Source organism: Berghia stephanieae, chromosome 3 (assembly GCF_034508935.2).
Source record: "Berghia stephanieae isolate SIO BIC M18660-M18661 chromosome 3, UCSD_Bste_1.3, whole genome shotgun sequence".
NCBI classification, from domain to species: Eukaryota; Metazoa; Mollusca; class Gastropoda; order Nudibranchia; family Aeolidiidae; genus Berghia; species Berghia stephanieae.
This window is the reverse complement of record NC_088362.1, coordinates 28,968,697-28,991,279: the sequence shown is the minus strand read 5'-3', so window position 1 is coordinate 28,991,279 and position 22,583 is coordinate 28,968,697. Positions and strand designations below refer to the sequence as shown.

At 35.8% G+C, this 22,583-nt stretch overlaps 1 protein-coding gene across 2 annotated transcripts in view; it reads right to left on the bottom strand.

Annotated features, from left to right (window-relative positions):
• The window catches only part of LOC144967491 (uncharacterized), a 618,402-nt gene that overhangs the window by 229,508 nt on the left and 366,311 nt on the right, over positions 1-22,583 (bottom strand). For both annotated transcript variants that reach the window (XM_078904810.1, XM_078904811.1), the window contains exon 3: positions 10,800-10,917. In XM_078904810.1, coding sequence (XP_078760936.1) covers positions 10,800-10,917 — 118 coding nt within the window. The remainder of the gene's footprint in view (positions 1-10,799; positions 10,918-22,583) is intronic.

The window sequence follows — 22,583 nt, the reverse complement described above, 5'->3', positions numbered from 1 at the left end:
TAACAGCCTTGGGTTGTTACTAATGGAATGATAGGGACCACAAAACAAGTATAGGGATTCAGGGGGGATTAATGGATAGGAGAACAGGAAAGAGGAGATAGGATTAGGGATTTGCTCTGTAAGATTTGTATTGATCCATTACTTTGTCTGATTGGTCAATGGCGGGCTGGGAGAGTAGTCGATATTTTAACATACTCGTTGTTGTATCGAACTGACCGACCAGAAAAAAAAAAAAAAAACACACAAAAACTTGAGCATCTATATAGGGCAATATTCACTAAACGTGCTCAAAGCGCTTTACAAAGATTCCCTGATCAACAGCAATACATAACATGTAGAACGAGACATGACTGACGCCTGTTAGGCGATAATACAATTTTCACCCGACAGAGAAAACGCTGTTAACGACCAGGTACTCATTTTACACCTGAGTACGGTTAGAGAATATGAATATAGAACAGTAAAGTTGCTGCCCCAAACGTAAACAATAACAAGTTGCTAGTGATTTCCGTTAGGGACCGGAATAATTTACGCACAATATAGGTCTCCCAATTTTGTAGTTTGAGTTGTAGGCAATACACTTTCAGTATTGAAAATATGTTTACATAAAATCTAACAGTTGCAGAAATAATAATATAAGGCTAAATTATTATTAAAATCAGGCTCCGAATAATTCTCGTTTTGTTCACACCAGCGCAATAATTTGCTCTGGTCTAAAAATAGATAGACTGTAACTTTTGATAAATTTTAGAAAATTTTACCTTTTGTTCCATAAAATATCCATATCTAGACATTATTTGATGCATGATCGAGTATTTATGAATATGTGTTTCTTTTGCCACCTAACAGCCAAATTTTAAAGGTTATTTTTTTCTATTATTTACATTGGAACGTGAGCTGTCAAGACAGGAACATGTGGTTTGCCACGTGCTTCTCGACCTTTGTTTACGTTTGGGGCACCTAACTTTACTGCTCTATAGAGCCTTTCTCCAAGGACTCAGCTAAGCGCCGAACGATACTCGAACCCTGGATATAGGTTACCCCAACGATTGCGAACCATAATGCGTTATCTCTTGCCGTTTCTAGTAATTCACTGTTATGACGGACAAGAATAAATCCTAAAAAGTGATGGCGATCTTTGTCATAATAATATCTAGATATATGATTAGATTTTTAATGATAACAATTTAGTAGTAAATAAGTTTATAAACAGGTAAATAAATAAAACTAATATGTGACCCACCGCCTCAAAACGGTATTAAGTCGTGACCCACCGCCTCAAAACGGTATTAAGTCGTGACTAACCGTCTCAAAACGGTATTAATTCGTGAACCACCGCCTCAAAACGGTATTAAGTCGTGACCCACCGTCTCAAAACGGAATTAAGACGTGACTCACCGTCTCAAAACGGTATTAAGCCGTGACCCACCGTCTCAAAACGGTATTAAGTCGTGACCACCGTCTCAAAACGGTATTAAGTCGGGATGAGTCTGGGCACCAAAAAGTGAATTTAGAAACAAAATAATAAGAAAAACAAACTTCCAGTGTTTTCCAATGCAGGAAATGATATCTATTCTACACCGTCACAAAGAGAAACTAATCTCAGTTTTCATGTTCGTGGATATAGAATGAATTTTCAGTATAGATAGAATGAAGTTGACGTCACTCGGGTCTTTGTTGTTGTTGTTTTTTTGTTTTTTTTTTTTGCCATTCGCGTTTATGAGTAATTCTCATTAAACTCTATTAACCAGACTATAAACGTTTAAGGTTACACATAGTTTTGTGTGTTGGTCCGTTATACTTCCGGATGGTAATGTCGTGAGCTTCTTAGCCTAGCGCATACTGTATATAGAGTTTATATCCCGACACAATACCGTTTTGAGACGATGGGTCACATATACAGAACTGGAGTGGACATGTCATTTTTCTCTGTAATTTATGATATCATTTTATCCATACCTGAATATGGGGGGTCCCGATAGCTCAGTTGCTAGAGCACTTGCTTCACACGCAAAGGGACAGAGATCGATCCCGGGTGCAGTCGATAATTTTTTTTTCTGATCCACCCCCCCCCCCTCCCTCCCTTCCGTGTCTGCTCAGCAATGAATGGGTAGCTGGTTCTGTTAGATCTGGCGGAAATTACTTTGCGATTGACTAGCGTCCTATCCAAAGGATTACAAACAATTGTTACCGTCCGTTTCACGCTCTAGAAAATGGGATAAACGCTGCATAAGCCTAATGGCTCTGAAGGACCATAGTTTTTATACATGAATAAAAATATGATTTTTTTTGAAGTTTATTATTTATTTTTACTTGTTCATTATATCACATTCTATATTCATCTCTGATTATTTTTTTAAAAATTATTATCATTTATTTTAACAAATTCTTACCATTTATTTTCTCCCTCTCTCGCTTCCTTTATGTTTTTGTTTTGTTTTGATTAGTTTTGATTATTATTATTATTATTATTATTATTATTATTATTATTATTATTTATTATTATTATTATTATTATTATTATTATTATTATTATTATTATTATTATTATTATTATTATTATTATATCATTATTTTTCTATTTTGAAAGAAATAGGTCAGTAGGTATGATGAAATCCGACGTGCACTTATTTGCAGGTCTGATAACCCAATTCCTTATGGACTCATTGTTGTAATGGAAATCTCAAAAAATGACGCAAAATATTGTCCATGACAACAATGTTAAACTAGGACCCTAAGTGTGTTTGGATGTCAGACCTGCATATAATATGTACACGTAGATAATATCCCAAAGTTTGCCCATAAAAGCTTTGCTTTAGGGATAGCCGTAAAAAATGAGCAAGAGTTGAATGTTCTATACCTTCTCGGCATTACAGTTTGGCAACAATTAATTGTGAGGACAAAGAAAACTCTCCGGACGTCGCCCTCAAGGGGATGAAAGGGACAGAAATAATGGGCCATGTCTAGATGAAGTGGATTTGGAAGGTTTGGGAACGCAGATGAAGAAGACATTATAGGATTTGGTGCCTTTTTGTGTCCATTTCCGGCGTGCAAACAGTTGGCAGGTCGAAGATAATCAACTTGGCGCTTTTCTTAATTCCGGAACATGTCCTATGGCAAATGGAAGACTGGATAATCACTACTCAAATATGAAGTCTCGCCCAACGTCTATCTACTTATCGGCCTAGTTTAACATCGTTTTAAAGGAAAATATTTTGCGTCATTTTTAATTTTTAGATGTCCAGTACAACAATGAGCCCATAAATAATTGGGTCATCAGACCTGCAAATACGTCGCTCCCGGCCCTTTCTTTCTTTACTTTTTTTTTTCTTTGTTTTTTTTTTTTGAAAATAAAAGTCTTTAAGAAGCATGTGGGTAACCAGTTAACTGTCGTACTCTGGAAAAACACGTCATTTAGAAATTGGTCAGAAAACCCGCCCTTCAAAAAAATTGATGTCCCAGGTTTGAGAGTTGTTTTTTTTTTCCAAGATGAGGGTCATTTAAATCATCGAAATTTGAAGGACGGGCTCAAATCTTTAAGTACGTGTCTTTCCAGGGCGGGCACGACAGTTAAACTGCCTAATGGAGACATACCATCCCAGGCTATGCAGCCTGAAAGAAGACATTAACATTGTTATGCTTTTATGCTGTGGGGGTCCAAGGAACTCAACTAATACGCAAAGGGGTCGAGTCCGAATGAGCGAAGATTCATTTCTTTCTCGGTAATATACTCTCTCTAGTTCTCTCTCTCTCTCTCTCTCTCTCTCTCTCTCTCTCTCTCTTTCTCTCTCTGTCTCTCTCTCTCTCCCTCTATCTCTCTCTCCCTCTATATATGTATATATATATATCTGTTGTGTCTGATTCTCTCTGTCAAATCAAAATTGATTGGATTGTAAGATCTATTTAGATCAGGCGGAAAGGTATTCAGTCTAGACCAGTCATAATATTATGTTTTCCCTCAGAGTTCGCGATATTCCCGTCTTTGTCTCCGTTCTTTTGGATTCAAGCTTCCTGCAACAACCAGTTCAGGAAATTGACTGGCATGTGTTTGTTTACCTATGCTCGTAGATACCGTCTTAAAATTCAATTTTGACTAGTAGGAAAATGTAGCTTCAACACTTGTGGTTAAAATCTTTAATATCGATGCTATGCGTTTAAGTAAAATACTCACAACATAAATCAACCGGATATAACCTACCGACACACAAAACTAAGTGTAACCTTAAACGTTTCTAGTCTGTTTGATAGAATTTAGCGAGATTTAATCGTGATAATGGCTACCTAAAAACAATAACAAAGAGCTGAGTGGCGTCAATTTCGTTCCATCTATACGTAGGCTCCTTAGGGACCGGCCCAATGTCCGGTTAACGTTTCTTGTATGTTGAGTATTGTTGGTGGAGTGATAGTATTATTATTATTATTATTATTATTATATTATTATTATTATTATTTATTATTATTATTATTATTTATTATTATATTATTATTATTATATTATTAATTATTATTATTATTATTATTATTATTATTATTATTATTATTATATTATTATTATTTATTATTATTATTATTATTATTATTATTATTATATTATTATTATTATTATTATTATTATTATTATTATTATTATTATTATCATTATTATTATTCATCATCATCATCATCATCATCATCATCATCATCATCATCATCATCATCATCATCATCATCATCAATCATCATCATCATCATCATCATCATCATATTATTATTATATTATTATTATTATTATTATTATTATTATTATTATTATTATTATTATCATTATTATTATTATTGTTATTTCATCATCATCATCATCATCATCATCATCATCATCATCATCATCATCATCATCATCATCATCATCATCATCATCATCATCATCTATTATTATTATTATTATTATTATTATTATTATTATTATATTATTATTATTATTATTATTATTATTATATTATTATTATTATTATTATTATTTCATCATCGTTATTATTATTATTATTATTATTATTATTATTATTATTATTATTATTATTATTATTATTATTAGCCAACAGCATCCGTTAGGCAGGGTGTCAGTGGGATGAATGAATGTTAATCCAGAGAATCAATTCTACTCATTTCATGTCATTTCTTATCATCGTCAGCGGAGTGCAATGAGACAACGCAACCAATGGGAAAATAGGATTAGATTTAGTCTCGCAATGGGATTAAACCCAACAGATGCAGCATTATCATTGTGCGGCTATGTGGTCTTGTCGTATGACACTCGCTTTCGGTTCGGATGGTCCTGGGTTCGAGCCTTGTTCGGCGCATAGTTGAGTTCTTGGAAAAGGCTCTTTACTCACATTCTCTCACCGTACTCAGGTACCTGGTCGTTGACAGCGTCGTCTTTGTCCGAAAGAAAAAAATGTTATATCTCCTTACAGGCGTCTTGTCCCGTCCCACATGTTAAGTGTTGCTGTTGGCCAAGGACCACTTGGAAAGCGCTTTGGGCACGTTTAGTCTATATTGCGCTATATAAAAGCTCAGAAGCTTAATATCATAGGAAACCGAACAGTATATTTTGACAGATTCATAAGAGATATCTTGTGAAGAGAGTTGCCACTAACTGTCTGCTGCACCTTTACAACTATATCATTAAGATAAATTAAAACCTGAGCTTTTATATAGCGCAATATCCACTAAATGTGCTCAAAGCGCTTTACAAGGGGTCCCTGACCAACAAAACATGGACACATGTAGAACGAGAAACGCAGTGACTAGTAAAAGTACTCATAGCGAGTCACAAAGGCCTTAACTATCTCCATTACCTACCAAATTCCTCTAAAACGTCAAACAATATCAACATTAAAAAAAAATAATCTCTAATTTAAAAGGAATAATAAGTATATGCTAGACACCAGAATAGAAAAAGGGTCACTTTCCCAGAGAGGCCTGTACTGGATAGCAGATGGGAAGAGAAACCGCGTTAACCCTCTCCTTACCATTTATTTGTTATGATGCAACCGTCACGTTTCTCATCCAGATTTCATTTCTTTTTGCTATAGCTATAAAAACTTGACATTCTGTAATAGACCTCATCTTGCCGATCAAGATTATGTATAGAATGTGCTTGTTGCTTTTCTGTTTGAGTTATAAATGTCTGTTTTTGGGTGTGAAGTTTTGGGAGAAATTCTGGAAATGGCTGGTAAGGAGAGGGTTAAGCCAATCGCAACACACAACATGTCGTATGGAGGCCTTCATCGAGGTTGCTAAGCTGGGGCCGGTGTTGGTGGAAGCAACGGAGACGGCGATTGATAGAGACGCGAAACTTGTGAAATGGCAATCAGGTTTAAATAACAGACAATGCGTTTATCTATGTCAGGTTGTGTCAAGTCGGTAAACATCCTCTTACTCATAATGTTTATATATGAAATACAATTGAAATTTGGCACGAGATTTCGCAGCTTTCTTTATTCGGATGTGATTTCTTTTCACCAAATTCTCTCAGACTGTAGATAGTTCAAAGTTGACGTCACTCAGGTCTTTGTTATTGTTTTTTTGCCATCCGCGTGTATGACTAATTCTCACTAAACTGTATGAGCCTGCCTATAAATGGTGATGGTTGCACATAGTTTTGTGTATTGGTCAGTTAAATGTCCGGATGGCAATGTTGTGAGTTTCTTAGCCAAGCGCACACTATCTATAAACGTATTGTGTATTTCTACGATTGGACTCAATAGTTTGATGTCAACGTCGCCCAACAACGGCGAGCAGCGTGGTTCTAAACAAAGAAAATCGGTACTTTTTATTCTTCATGCTGGTGAGAACATTTTCACATGTCATGTGATCAGAATGTATAAAAGTCATTCCATGATCATATTTAGATAATGTTTTTCTCCTCGTGATACACTTTCATGCTCGTCGGAGAAATATTTCACAAGGGCGTCAGCCATTGTTCCGATAGTTTAGAGCCAGTTACTAAGTTACTATGCATCATTACGAGGAAAGTGACGTCATGACTGTTGAAGCTTATTGGTGTAGCGTGAAGAAATGTTGTGTATTTTCCTTAGATTAAACTTTCCATCAATACACAAATGCCATGTTTACCGACTTGACATTGAACACCCACAGACGGAAGCAGCCCCTAAGTTTCATGTCTCCAAATTTCAGTCTCCGGTATCACGACATAAACTACGGGAGATAACTGCTGCAAATAATTGTTAGTGACGTCGTTTAAAAAAAATAGACTTTGCTTGCTTCCCTTTGACCAGTTTCAGCTAATAATGTTTATATATGAAACAAGCATTTACGTTCTGTGACTATGCATTCCAGTGATTGTATAATATATTTTTCATCGCGTTGGTGTAGTGATAAACCAGTCTTTGATACTCAATTAGGCTTTAACATTATTTTACTTCCGAAATACGTTGTAGTTTTTGCTGCTGCTGTTATTATTATTATTATCATCATCATCATCATCATCATCATCATCATCATCATCATCATCATCATCATCATCATCATCATCATCATCATCATCATCATTATTATTATTATTATTATTATTATTATTATTACTATTATTATTATTATCATCATCATCATCATTATTATTATTATTATTATTATTATTATTATTATTACTATCAGGGACGGCTGGTAATAATGGGCAGGGTTGGCAAATACCAGCCTGTTTTTTCAAGTTATAAGCTGTATTACCAGGTCCGAAATAATCTAATTTAAATTAGATCATTTTAAAAGTTAGTACTTAAACTTGATACTTCGTACTGAAATCAATTTGTATGTATTTTTGATAGATTGCGAATCACCATGCACCCCGTAATGCATAAACCAGGATACGCTCCTGCTCTTTTTTATCACCCCCCCCCTTTCCCAACCATTCCACTCCGCCCACATCGTCATCTCATCGTCACGTCGCCTGAAGGTGATTTTGCTGTCTGGCCTCTCTAGTTCTAGGTCGGGCTAATTCAAATGAGCCCACCTTATAAACCAGTGAGCAATAAATAGAGATTTTGGCAAACGAACTTTTTCTTATTTATTGCCTTACTTGTGCTGGTACCATTGCTGTAATAACATTGGGAAGGTTACAGTATTGAATTAAATTTATCAATTTACTAATATTATATCAAGTTAGTATTAACTTGTGTTGTTTTAATATATTTGTTTATCCATTTAAATTATTTCTTTTTTTTTCTCGTTTTCTTTAGTGCTTCTCAAAATTCATTTATTTAAATTGTTGTCTTATTTGTTTCTTGTTTTGTTTTGTTTTGTTTTTTTAAACAAATTAATTTGTTCCTTTTTAAAAAATTCTTAAAGTAATTACCGCTGTATTTTTATTGCCAGACTAAATATTTTTGCAAAACGATGTATTTTCTATTGCATTCCCTCTAATAAAACACTTTTATTCAGACGTCACGACTAAATAATATATAAAATACAACCACCATTTTGGTTTACTCAACAATCAACAATTGAATTAGTATACAAGAAATACTCTTCTGAGAAAGGAGAGAGTTGAATTCTAACTAAGTTATAGAGGAAATAAAGACGTTTAAGAAGGTGGGCAGATTCCGTACTTGCCCGTCCTGAAGCAAATACATACATAAGATAGTTCGCGATGAAGAGGCGAGAAGCTAGGGGTTGGTTGGGTAAGGAGTAAAGATAACACGGTCGTTATTGTTATAGTCTAACGAATGCATGAGGAGAGATTGGTAGCATTATTTTGTCTTAATTGTATTGTATGAATTATTGTCGAAAGCCTAAGATTAAGTAAACTTTGTTTTTGTTTGTCTTTTTTTTTGACTATGGAACTGATACTTGTCATAGCAGACCTGCCTACTTGAAATAGGAAAATAAAAATCGTAGTTTTCAGGGTTAATAAAATCGTAGATATTTTAACTATCCTTTAAAAAAATCACCGGAATTTTCGTCTATTAAGGTATCAAATTTTTAAAAACGAGAAAAACTGATTGGAAACGTAATAATGATGGTGATGGTGGTGGTGGTAATAGTGATGGTGGTAGTAGTAATGATGATGGTAATATTATTATTGTTATTATTATTATTATTATCATTATTATTATTATTATTATTATTATTATTATTATTATTATTATTATTATTATTATTATTATTATTATTATTATTATTATTATTATTATTATTATTATTATTATTATTATTATTATTATTGTACGTATTGGTGGTATTACGATTGTTGTATTTTTGTGGTTATTAATGGTATCAATTTATTGTTTGGTTCCATTTACCATTTTTGTCCACTTTCATGTATGTTGTCATCAAATTGTATGATTTAATGGCGAAAGCTTAAGATTGAATAAACTTTGTAATATCGTACGGTAATCATCATTGTCGACGACATCGTCGTTGCCATCATTATCATCATCATTAACAACAACAACAATATTAACACCAAGTACTACAATAGCAATAAAAACAATATCAACATCATCATATAATTTTCGTCATCGTCTCCACAACTATCATTCTAACCAAAAGCACCACCAAAACCACTACCATAATTACATCCTCCCTCACCGTCTACTCTTCCTCCTCCTCCTCCTCCTCCTCCACCACCACCACCACCGCTACCACTATTCCAACCACTACCACCACCGGCACAATCATTTTAACCACCAAGAGAGCAGTAAAAATGATGCAATTTGAGCTCTGAATGAAACTCGAGTCATATCGCGGTTGTTGCTTCTCGATGAAAACTTTAAAGTTACTACGTACTTCTGAAAATGTAACAGAAATATCAATCTCGCCGTTGAGGGATTAAAGCATCTCTTTAATTTTTTGAGTGAACGAAATGGACTTGTATTGTCAAGGTGTTGTCGCATTTTGTCTCGTCGCTTTATTTTTTTGTTGTTGTATTCTCTTTCGTGATTCCTTTTTGATTACGTTTGGAATAATTAAAATCTACTGGTATTGTCATTTCATAGTGAATGTGATTATTTGTGGTTGAAATATTTTATTTTTTCAAAAGTTGAAATATATATATATATATATATATATATATATATATATATAATATATATATATATATATATATATAATATATGACCGAATCATCTTTGCCCCACCACTATGAATAGGCTAGAACCGCCACTGATTACTATTATTATTGATGATGGTATCGACGACGGCAATGATGATGATTATGAAGCGGAGAATAATGATGATGATGATGATGATGATGATGATGATGATGATGATGATGATGATGATGATGATGATAATGATGATGACGACGACGACGATGATGATGATGATGAAAATTTTTTTAATTCGTAGTTTCCAGGGGGAAAAAGAAACATTCACTTTAGAAAGCTTTAGAAATAAACAATTTTCTCACAGCGTGATCTAAAAATGTTCCAAAGTCCTGAATATGGGTTCTGATGAGCCCTCCATTTTCCCCTGTACCACAGATTGATTTTGCTACTTTAAAAAACCCTATTCATTTTCAGACCTGCCTCGTACTACGAAAACTTTGTAGAAATACGAATGTGTTTGGCTCCAGTTACTGAACTGTTATAGGTCTCTTTAATTCAATATATTTTGTTGAAAAGGAACGTTTAGCTCCTCAGAACTAATATTCAAGACTTTGGAGCATTTTTGGACCATGCTATGAGCAAATTATTTATTTCTAAAGCTATTTTAAGTGAATTTTTTATTTTTACCCCATTGGAATCTACGAAGTTTTGAAATTTCAAGTAGGCAGCTCTGTAGTATGGCTGGCAACTACTTACTGACAGCCTCGATGACGTCAGCGAGGAGGACCCCATCCGACACGTCATTCTGAAGGTCTACGATGTGACGTTTGTTTCTGGCCTTCTCCAGGTAGTGGTTTGCCCAATCTGTGTATATCTGTTGGATAAAACAAAACAGATAATATTTATAATTATCGTTGTATGAATTTATCATCTAATAACATTCCTTTACAAGTCATGATAAGATCAAAATGTACATATAGAGCAAGGCGTTCATGTTTGCAGGTCTGATAACCAAACGGAATTATGGGCTTGATTTAACATTGCTGTGATGGACAAATATTTTGCGTTGGTTTGAGAGTTTTTTCATTACAACAATGAGACTATTAATAATTTGGGTTATCAGACCTGCATAAAGGTACTCTGTGCTGTGAAAAAGGGCGTTTATTTAGCAGTCCACACAAAGAAGAAGAGAGCCAACTACTTTTTGATTGTAAAAGTTGGGGGCCACTGTGAGGGGCCATATGGTGTTACCACAAATAGCTTTTCGGAAACTGCTCTTTTGTATGTGATGTTTAAAGTTTGATATCGATATGGCATCTACAAAGTATCGAAATCGATTAAATATATTACAAGCTCGCAGTAGGCATGTGGCCTTTATGAGTGCAATAATATTTTTACGGTTTGAATGAAGATAGAGTGCTTAAAACTCTGTTTACGGGAGATGGAAAAGTAAGATACAACAAAGGAATGAATTGATTATGCAGTGACTTCATATCTTTATATCATTAAAAATAAACATTATAAAAGTATTATTACAATAATTTTTTTTAAAAACGCGCTTAATACTCTTGGAGCGACAAACAAACAAATAAACACAAACTCAGAGAAATAGACAGATGGATATAATAGATTATTTAACCATTAAACCACGATATTGCTCCATATTAGTATCACAACACGATTTAATAGATAGACAGATGAATAGATAGATAATATAGATATATAAATAGATAGATAGATAGATAGATAGATAGATAGATAGAAAGATAGATAGATAGATAGATAGATAGATAGATAGATAGATAGATAGATAGATAGATAGATAGATAGATAGATAGATAGGTAGATAAATAGATAGACGGATTGATGGATAAATAGACTTGGACAGAGAAAACGTGTGTGAGAGAGAGAGAGAGAGAGAGAGAGAGAGAGAGAGAGAGAGAGAGAGAGAGAGAGAGAGATAGAAGGAAGGGTGGAAGATATAGACGTTTAATCACCTGGGCCTTATACGGGTCTTTAAACATTTGATCTAACACTTGATCTGCCTCTAAACACTCCACAATCTCTTCGGGCCTATGCAGTGGTTCAGCCATTGCACACTTTTAAATAATTATAATGATATAACACTTTCCCGGTTCTTCAGAGTCAAATTCAAGTGAGGTTTTCATTGAAAAGGTCTAATATGCGACTATACGTCACCCATCGTCTCAAAACGGTATTATGTTGTTCCCAAGGGCTGTCCCATTTAAGCAGCGTCTCCAATACAATATTCTTTTCTTTTTCTTACACCTAAGTCATAAAGATTCATTTCAGCGACTTTCTCTGTTAAAAACAACAATAATAACAACACCAATAACAACAACGATAACAACAACAACAACAACAACAACAACAATAGCAACAACAACAACAACAACAACAACAACAACAACAACAAAGAGTTTAGAGAAAATTTAGCAATGTGAAATCAGATAAAACAAGGGAAGTAAGGTTGCAGACCTTCAATAAAACTAACCAATTTCACGATTATTCCCCTTTTAATAACAGATCTTTGGAATTTCGGTACGCTTAGTTTTCGTTTCAAAAAACGCACGTCATTAGTTTACGCAATTGCAAAGCTATGATTCAAACAAGCCTTTGATTATAAAAAAAAAGGGGGATGGGGGGGGGGGGGGGGGGGGGGTTGCGAAGTGGCCGAGCGGTTAAGGCATTGCACTGTGATCCGGATGGTCCTGGGTTCGAGCCCCGCTTCAGGCACTTTCGTTTTTTTTTTCTTTCCCTTGGGCAAGATGATTAACCCCCAATTTGCTCACTATGACATCGTGGGTGATTCCTTTTGACATCAGACATTCTGTTTGATGGGATATCTATATTCCTTCGTGGAGGCGTAGGTTACGGTATCTTATGATGTAGTGGCGGAAGGGCCAAATTTTTTTTTTAAATGTAAATAAAAAACGACAATGGATAGTTCTAGTCAGTTGAAAGATACTTATAACCTGACCAGTCATTTCTTAAAATAATTTCGTATGAATGTTTTGATCCAGGAACAGACAAATAAATAAATGGAGGGCAAAGTGTGTTTGTGTGTGTGGTGAGGGGAGGGGATAAATAGAAAAGGTAAAATAAGTTACACATACATACACATATGAGAGAAAGAGTGTGGGAAAGAGAGAAAGATACACACACACATACACATACACACATACACACACACAGAGAGAGAGAGAGAGAGAGAGAGAGAGAGAGAGAGAATATGTGTGTATGTGTATGTGAGAGAGATAGATATATGGATAGATAGATAGAGAGGAAAGAGAGAGAGAAAGGGAGCGAGAGAGAGAGAGAGTATATATGTGTGTGTGTGTGAGAGAGAGAGAGAGAGAGAGAGAGAGAGAGAGAGAGAGAGAGAATAGACAGACTGACGTAGAGACAGATAATAAAATCAATATAGACAGATTAAGATAAGGCGTCAAAATCCATAAAGACATGGAAATAATCCGTAGGTACACAAAGGTCAAGGTCATGCCATTGCTGATCTCTCTCTCTCTCTCTCTCTCTCTCTCTCTCTCTCTCTCTCTCTCCCCCCCCCCCCCTTTTTTTTTTCTCCCCACATACACCATAACCCGCTTTTCTTTTTTTGAGTGAGTGTAAAAAAGAAGTAGTTCCTCAGAGCAATACGGCCTATGAAGTCGTCGTGTTGTCTCTCCCAGTTTTCTGTGGCGTTAACTTTCTCTCCTTACCAGCTATTTTCATGATTTTCCCCTAAACCTAACACAAAAATATATTTTTTAACACTCAAACACAAAAGCAGTGAAGTTCTTGCGATACACAATTTCTTTAGCAAAACTTGTAAAGCGCTTTGAGCACGTTTAGTGGACATTGCCCTTTATAAAAGCTCAAGTTTTTTTAGATATTGAGGAGATTGAATACACATTCTTGAACTGAAAAAAATAAAATTGCGCTATTCTTTTTATCTTAACGTTCAAATCCCTTCTTTGCAGCCGGTTTGTTCCGACATAATACCGTTTTGAGGCGATCGGTATCTGTATCGTTACGAATGTGACGATTTTCCTATAGTTGGTATGGAGAGGGTTAACAAGCCAATGCTGCTCATAGCATGTCATCATTCGCTCGCAAAGCTTGCATTTTATACCCTATTATCTTAAGTTCATCAACAGAGATAGGTTGTTAGTGGTGGTTGGGGTGTGTGTGTGTGATGGTGGTGGTGGCGGGAGAGGGGGGGGGGGGGAGAGGAGGTTGGTGATTGAATGAAGAGAATGGAGGTCGAGAAAGTTGGAGGACAGAGACATAATAGATCGTATGCACTTGGCTAAGAAACTCACAACATTGAAATCCGGAAGCATGAACGGACCAACACACAAAACTCTGTGTAACCATGAACAGTTACAGTATAGTTAATACAGTTTAGTGAGAATTATTCATAAACATTGATGGCAAAATAAAAAAAACAAACAAAAAAAAAAACATACAAAGTTCTTCTTTCTACCTATATCATTATTAGTGGTTTGAGAGAGAGAGAGAGAGAGAGAGAGAGAGAGAGAGAGAGAGAGAGAGAGAGAGAGAGAGAGATCAATGCCAGATAACGTTCAAATTAAAGAGATACTCGAGGAGGAAAGAAAAAGGGGAATTTTGAATTGAATTTGGGGTTTATATCGTTTTCCATTTGGCTTACCTACTTCGTTTTGTTGTATTCTCATATCTATTATACGGTTTATTTTAGTTCTTGTTTTTTTTTATTCTTTTAAATTTTGTCTTGTTTGGGTTTTTATAGTGGGGGAGGGGGGGGGGGAAGGAGGTTGTTTCTTAAAAACTTTCTTTTGGCTCACTTTATAGGGAAAACCCGTAGCGTAGAAAGACGGGCATAAGTTGGATAGGGGGGGGGGGGGGGGGGGGGGTGGGGGTGAGGATGGAGAGGGAGGAGAAAATAATGGAGCTGGAAGGATAGCTAGCGGTGTTCCAAACCCCAGACAAAACACCCAACGGTCAAGATGACAAAAAGATAATTTTGTAATATAAATTGTTTGGGTGGACGGCCAGGCGTTTGTGTTTATAAACACAGACCTGTGTAAATGTTTATGTGTGTGTGTGTACTGCTGAACTGATGGGCGCATCGCGTGGTTTATTTTGTATAGCTATTATACACGTAGATAGTAGTGCCGCGCTGAGGACCGGACCGAGGACCGGTCCCACGGTCTTTTAGCTGTGAACCGTGGTCCAGTCCCAAAGAGGAAGACCGCCGGCGGTCCTCACTTCTTATCACCTTTCAACGGTCTCGCGCCATACTACTTCCCCAGCGATTCGTTGCCTCGGTCCTTTGCCTATCTTCCACCAATCACCACCCATCCCACTTAATTAATCGCACCCACCCCCCTTTGCCATACACTAAACGACACAGACGACCATAGAGGCAGACGACCACCTCCACTCCGCAAACCGCCCTTTCGTGTGTGAGATGGGGGGAACAGGAGGCGCACGCCTTGGACGATTCCATTATACGGGGTAAATTTCAAAATTTACTACACCATAATGATCGCAATGACAATGATCTATGATGAAGGCATGACCCCTCTTCTCTAATGGGTTATTGTTTGAAATGTATGTGACTACTAAAGATGTGTGGTGTGTGTGTGTGTGTGTGTGTGTGTGTGTGTGTGTTCGAACCTAGCAAGTTGCAAGTCTGATTTTTTGTTTTCTTTTGTCCATCTCTTGTCGCCACTCCTTTCTATCGCATTGTTGTCATTTAAAATAATACAATAATATTAAAATTTCGTTTGGTGTTTTAACTAATCAAGTAATATGAGTTTCATTAGTTTCTTCCGTCCAAAAAAAACCAGTTATAACGTCTGTATTTTTAAAAGGTCCAATAGAATATTTGGGGACCCCGATAGCTCAGTTGATAGAGCACTCTCTTTATACGCAAAGGGCCAGAGATCGATCCCGGGTGCAGTCGATTTTTTTCTGAATCCCTGTCTACTCAGCAATGAATGGGTAGCTGAGTTTGTTAGATCTGGCGAAAAGTCACCATCGACCCCTCTTATCACCTCATCCACCCCCTCTTATTATAACTTCACGTCTCTCTCTTACTCTTCAATGCTCGCTGCCCTCTAATGTGTGTGTGTGGGGGGGGGGGGGGGGGTAGGAGTTGCGTGTGTGTATCAACGCCACGAACAACTCGATCAACGCCTTGGGCGATGCCATTATCTCCGTTAATGGGGATAAATTTCAAATTTTATTAAATTATCGAAGTAACAATGAAGTACGGTGAGCAAATAAAGAAGGCATCACCCCTCTTCTCTAATTAGGTTACAATTTGAAATGAGTGTGACTACTCCGTGTGTTTTACTCCTGTAGGCCACGGTTTTCATCGTGTAGCGGTCTTTAACGGTTCAAGAATGAACGGACCGGTCTAGAGACCGGTCCTTGCGGTCTTCATTTCCCAAGGACCGTAGGACCGTGGTCCTTAAGCTTGCCAAGGACCGCCCCGCACTAGTAGATAGTGGATTGGTTTTTGTCTGCTTTTAATGCAGATTTATTCATGTAGGAGACAGAAAGGCTATGGATAGATAGATTATAGGATTGATGGATGGATAGATATAGATGGGCAACTAGATGGGTGGATAAATAGAAGGATTTATGTATATATATATATATATATATATATATATATATATATATATATATATATATATATATATATATATATATATACAGGTATGGCATTCGAACCAACCCACTTATGGGCCTAGTTTAACACTGTTGTAACGGACACTATTTCGCGTCATTTTGTGAGATTTCCATTACAACAATGAGCCCCACGATGAATTGGCTTATCAGACCTGCAAGTAAGTGCACGTCGTATGGGAACCGTTTCCATTTCACAAAATGCATTTTGCTTCTTTTGGCGTTTTGTTCTTACACTAGCATTCGAAAGATATCTACCAATGCCTATGACCACCTAAACAATTACACATGAGTGTCTTATACAAGGACGCAACGCCGGTTACCACCATCACCCATCCGGCAACGGAACATCCTCAACATTGGTTAATATGATGATGATGATTATTATAATTATTATTATTAATTATTATAATATATTAATTATTATTATTATTATTATTATTATTATTATTATTATTATTATTATTATTATTATTATTATTATTATTATTATATTATTATTATTATTATTATTATTATTATTATTATTATTATTATTATTATTATTATATTATTATTATTATTATTATTATTTATTATATTATTATTATTATTATTATTATTATTATATTATTATTATTATTATTATTATTATTATTATTATTATTATTATTATTATTATTATTATTATTATTATTATATTATTATTATTATTATTATTATTATTATTATTATTATTATTATTATTATTATTATTATTATTATTATTATTATTATTATTATTATTATATTATTATTATTATATTATTATATTATTATTATCATTATTATTATTATTATTATCATTATTATTATTACTATTTATCATTATTATTATTGTTTGCCTTGCTTTATTATTGATTTTACTTACTTGATTTTATGATATTTATGTATGAGTTATATTGGCAATTGCCTAAAAATTAACTTTTGAATCATTGAAATCATATATTATGGATCCATGAAAAGTGCCTGAAAGGGACAATTATTAAGAAGACACCATCACCACCAAATTAATATAGAGAAACGCCACCCCCCCCCCCTCCCCCTTCCTAAAAACGTCGCAAAATATACAGAGCATAATATGAGACGACGCCACCAAAAATATAAAGAAGCGCCAAGTGGGTAAGATTTAAACTATGCTATTTAGAAAAGCATTAATTCTGAAAAGTAAGTGGAGCAGACACTTATGTTTATAACAACAAGGAATGAAGTGAGTAACGCTACCCTTTCCCCGGGTCAGACAAAGTTGTCGTACCAGTTAGGTCGTGGGTTCGAGCCTCCACCGCCATGAAGTTTTCTTTTTTTTTAATTCTCTTTTGTGTTCTGGCAAATTCTACTCACTTCACTCCTTGTTGTTAGAAACGTATACAGGATTACGATAATTGAACATCTAATATTTTTTAACGATATTATAGAAAATCATTTACAACACCGACTGAATTCTCAAAAAAATGTTCGATATTTTGTGTTTTATTTGAAAAGCACTTATAGATATATTAAAATGAATTCATCTCAAATCAACATTCAGAACACATCCAGAGAATAACAACAATAATATTCCACAAGAAAAAAAAATTAAAATCCCAACAATTTGAAGTGATGAATGAAATGCAAACGCTTTTATCAAAACAGTCCATTATTATGTAAAACATAAGAGCATAGAGAAGAACATCGAAGTGCAACTCTGTACATTAACAACGAGGGGGGAAGAAAAATTATGATGAATAAATAAAAACATGTATTTTACAAGAAATAAGAAAGGCGGTTGTTAGAGGGTGGTGGGGGTGATGGAGTACATGTGTTTTATGTATGCATGCATGTGAGAGAGTGGAGGGGTTAGGGGGGAGGGGGGGGGGAGAGTTGAAATGGAAACTAGGGTGCCAACAATGAATGCATCTAGACACCTTAATGTATTGGAGGCAGAAGGATGCTAAGATCGGTTATCACTCAGTTGGTTCCAATTCATCATCTGTTAAATTCATTTCGTAATTAATATTATGAAAGTGAAAATATTTGGGAGCACGCGATGGTGTAAGATTTATATAATTAACTCTCTCCTTACCAGCCATTTTCATGATTTTCCACAAAACTTCACACCCAACTAACACAAAATGGATTTTTATCACTCAGACACAATAGCAGTAAAGTTCTTGCCATACATAATGTCTGTAGCAAAACATGCTCTATAACACACTGTTCACTTTCTTTACATTTAATGATGTACAAAAGACAAAAGAAATGTTAATAGGAAAAATGTTGGTTGTATCGCAACGAATGTGATGATTTTCCTATAGTTAGTAAGGGGGATAAAAAGGGGTTCCTCGCCTTCGCTTCGTCCTATTTTGTTCAATCTTTGTAATAATACGCGGAAAGGTTCACAGCGAGAATATCAAAGTGACAAATTCAGAAGCAGGCATTGGTGTAAATTAAAGATCTGAAAAAGTATATATGAAACAGTGACATACAAAGTAGTCCATCAGAGCCTTTAGGCACATGCAGCTGGAATTTATCCAGGTTTCTATAGCGTGAAACGGCAATAGCAATTGCTTGCTACCCTTTGGATAGGACGCTTGTCTATTGCAAATAGTTTCCGCCAGGTCTAAGAGATCCCGCTACCGATTCACTGCTAGGTAGACACGGGGATCAGAAAAAAAAAAATCTCTACTGCACTCTTTGGCGACATTACAATTTTTTTTCCGACAGAGACAACACTTTTAACGGCCCGGTATTCATTTCAAACCTGAGTATGGTGAGAGATGTGAGTAAAGAGCCTTTTCAAGGACTAAACTATGCGCCGAGCGAGGCTCGAATCCATGACTTTCCAATCCGAATGCGAGTGCCATACCACTAGACCACACTGTAGCCGCACAGCGGTGACAAATTATCTGCTGGTCAAAAACCCCATTCAAATTCTCATAGCCCCCATGTATTAAGTGTCACTTGATTACTGAAGACATATCAAATAGCATTGAATGCGATTTAACTCTTCGCTCAATGATGAGACGACGAATGATAAACAAGTGGTTGTTTCCCCTTTCTTGAAATGATAGAAGAACACACTGCTTATTTCATCTCTAACACAATTATTCCTGGAAGGAACAAATAAAAGCGAGGCGATTCCATTGAATTCCATGCATTATTCACGAGCACGCAAAGCCAAGAATTTTTACACACCGAAATGGGACTAGTCGACTCAAAACGGTATCATGCACGGGTGAACCAGTTGCCAAAAACGAATTTTAGTATTTAAATTTATTGATATTTGGCCAGAAATATGGAGTTCTTCTTTTGTCACAATAATAAATGACACTCCTTCTTCGTAAATAAAAACGGGTTTCTAACCACGTGTACATGTATGCAGATCTGACATCCGAACTCACTTAGGGCTAAGGGCTAACCCACACCGGAGACAGACTCCGACGACCCGGCACTACTACTACTACTACTACTACTTCTACAACTACTACTACTACTACTACTACTACTACTACTACTACTACTATTACTACTACTATTACTACTACTACTACTACTACTACTACTACTACTACTACTACTACTACTACTACTACTGCTACTACTAATACTACTGCTACTACTTCTGTTACTACTACTACTACTACTACTACTACTACTACTACTACTACTACTACTACTACTACTACTACTACTACTACTACTACTACTACTGATTCATTCACACTCCAACCATCGTTGAGTACAGACGAAACAATTAGCAGTGTATTTCATTATATTTGTTTCCGGACAAATACATCGGGCACGGACAAAATAATAAGAATAAAGAGAAGAGCCGCTGGACCTACTCATACCAAGCACCAGACGTCCTCTGTCGTTTTTTTTTTTCTTTCTCACAATATCCACTAAACATGCTAAAAGCATTGTACAAGGGATCCCAAGCCAACAACAACACTTAACATGTAGGACGAGACATGACGCCTTTTTGGCTATATTACACATTTTTTTTTTACAGAGACAACGTTGTTAACGGCCAAACTTGAGTTTGGTGATAGAATGTGAGTAAAGAGCCTTTTCCAAGGACATAATTTTGCGCCGGTCAGAGCGGGACTCGAACCTGGACTTTCCGGTCCGAAAGCGAGTGTCATACCACAATACCACGGCTTCTTGGTCTAGTGGTATGACACTCGCTTTCGAATCGGAAGGTCCTGGGTTCGAGCCTCGCTCGGCGCATAGTTGATGTAAAGAAATGCCTTCTAGGTAACAAAGGGAGATAGTTGTCCTATCCACCAAGGTCTCGGGTAGAATCAAACCCATATAATTAAATGATTTATGAGTGTAGGATGGGTGTTGGAATAGGGACTCCCTTGTTTTCGCCGTGGGTGGTGTAGACTATGAAGGCAATGAAAGAACGGAGGGTTATCATGTTCCATCAGTGTTAAAACACCCTCATCAATCTTATGCATCAACCGAGATACCGTTAGATACCCTGTCCTATGTTTCGGCTTGGGCCGATGTTCAACTGGCAGTCTGCGATTTGAGGTCGAAGAAGGAAGACCTGTACAGCCTGTGTGTTGGCTGGAATTCTGTTTGGCTATGTTGAAGCCACAGTGAAAAGGGCCCAAAGTAGCCAGTATTTTATGTCGCACCCGAATATGGGCTCTCAGGCGATATGTGTTGGGCCTGTGTGTTGGCCAGCATTGTGTTTTAGGCTGTATTGTAGCCGAAGTGGGCCTAATATGGCCAGTATTTTGTATATCGTACCCAGTTATGGGCTCTAAGCGATATTGTGTTTTTGTAATTTGTGCTCGGTGAGAATATATAAAATTTATAATATTGTTTTGATGTGCTGAGTAATCATCAAGTGATTAAGTGATTAATATCGTAAAATTATTTCACTTATCTTAAAGTTTAAAATAATATACAGTTTTATTGTTTTAGTGAATAATTAATTCATTGAGTTTAATTGTGTTGAAATTGAGAACGTGACCTCAGTTAAATGAATTATTTTTAAGTAAATACTAATTGATCACTTACGTTATCATTGTGTCTATGTTAATTTCATTTTTACTAATATATCTATATCTATCTTCTAATATAGTGAAGAGCTGACGGGGCTAGGACATAGCGCCCGGTAAATGCGTTTGCATCTTTGAACTTTGTAATTTTGACGGGGCTAGGACATAGCGCCCGGTAAATGTGTTTTGAACCCTTTTGAACAATATGATTTTTGAGAAATATGAACAAAATACAATGTAACGTTTGTAAAGATGAGGAAGTAACACTCGATCTATGTGTTTTATTAGGAACAATTTTGGATTTGAACAGGCTGGAACACCGCACCCTGTGTGAACAATTTTGTTGATTAATTTTATTCTCCTTTCGGAATATGAACAGTTTATTTTGACCCTATATGTAATTAATAATTTCATTATTAGTGGGAATTAATGGAACGGTTGGAACCTGGGTGAAGTATAGTTTATTTTGGTTAAAACTTACATGAATTTATATTGCATTACTACTTTTTACTTGTATGTACTTTTGATTTTTTCCTGTCAATATATGCAATGTTATTCTCTTTTGCTCAATAACTATGAGCTGTTCCCCTTTCTTTTACTTTAAATAAATAATAATGGCTCTCTTGTCAGATACGGTGTTCTGTTGGTGATTGTAACGTCCACGTCTACCTCTCCACACTTTAAGGTCATAAGCGGCCTTCGCATCCATTGCGAGTTGCGAACGCACCTTGTGACAGTTGAGTCCTTGGAAAAGGCCCTTTACTCACATTCCCTCACCGTAATCAGCTGTAAAATGAGTACCTGGCCGTCAACAGCATTGTCTCTGCGA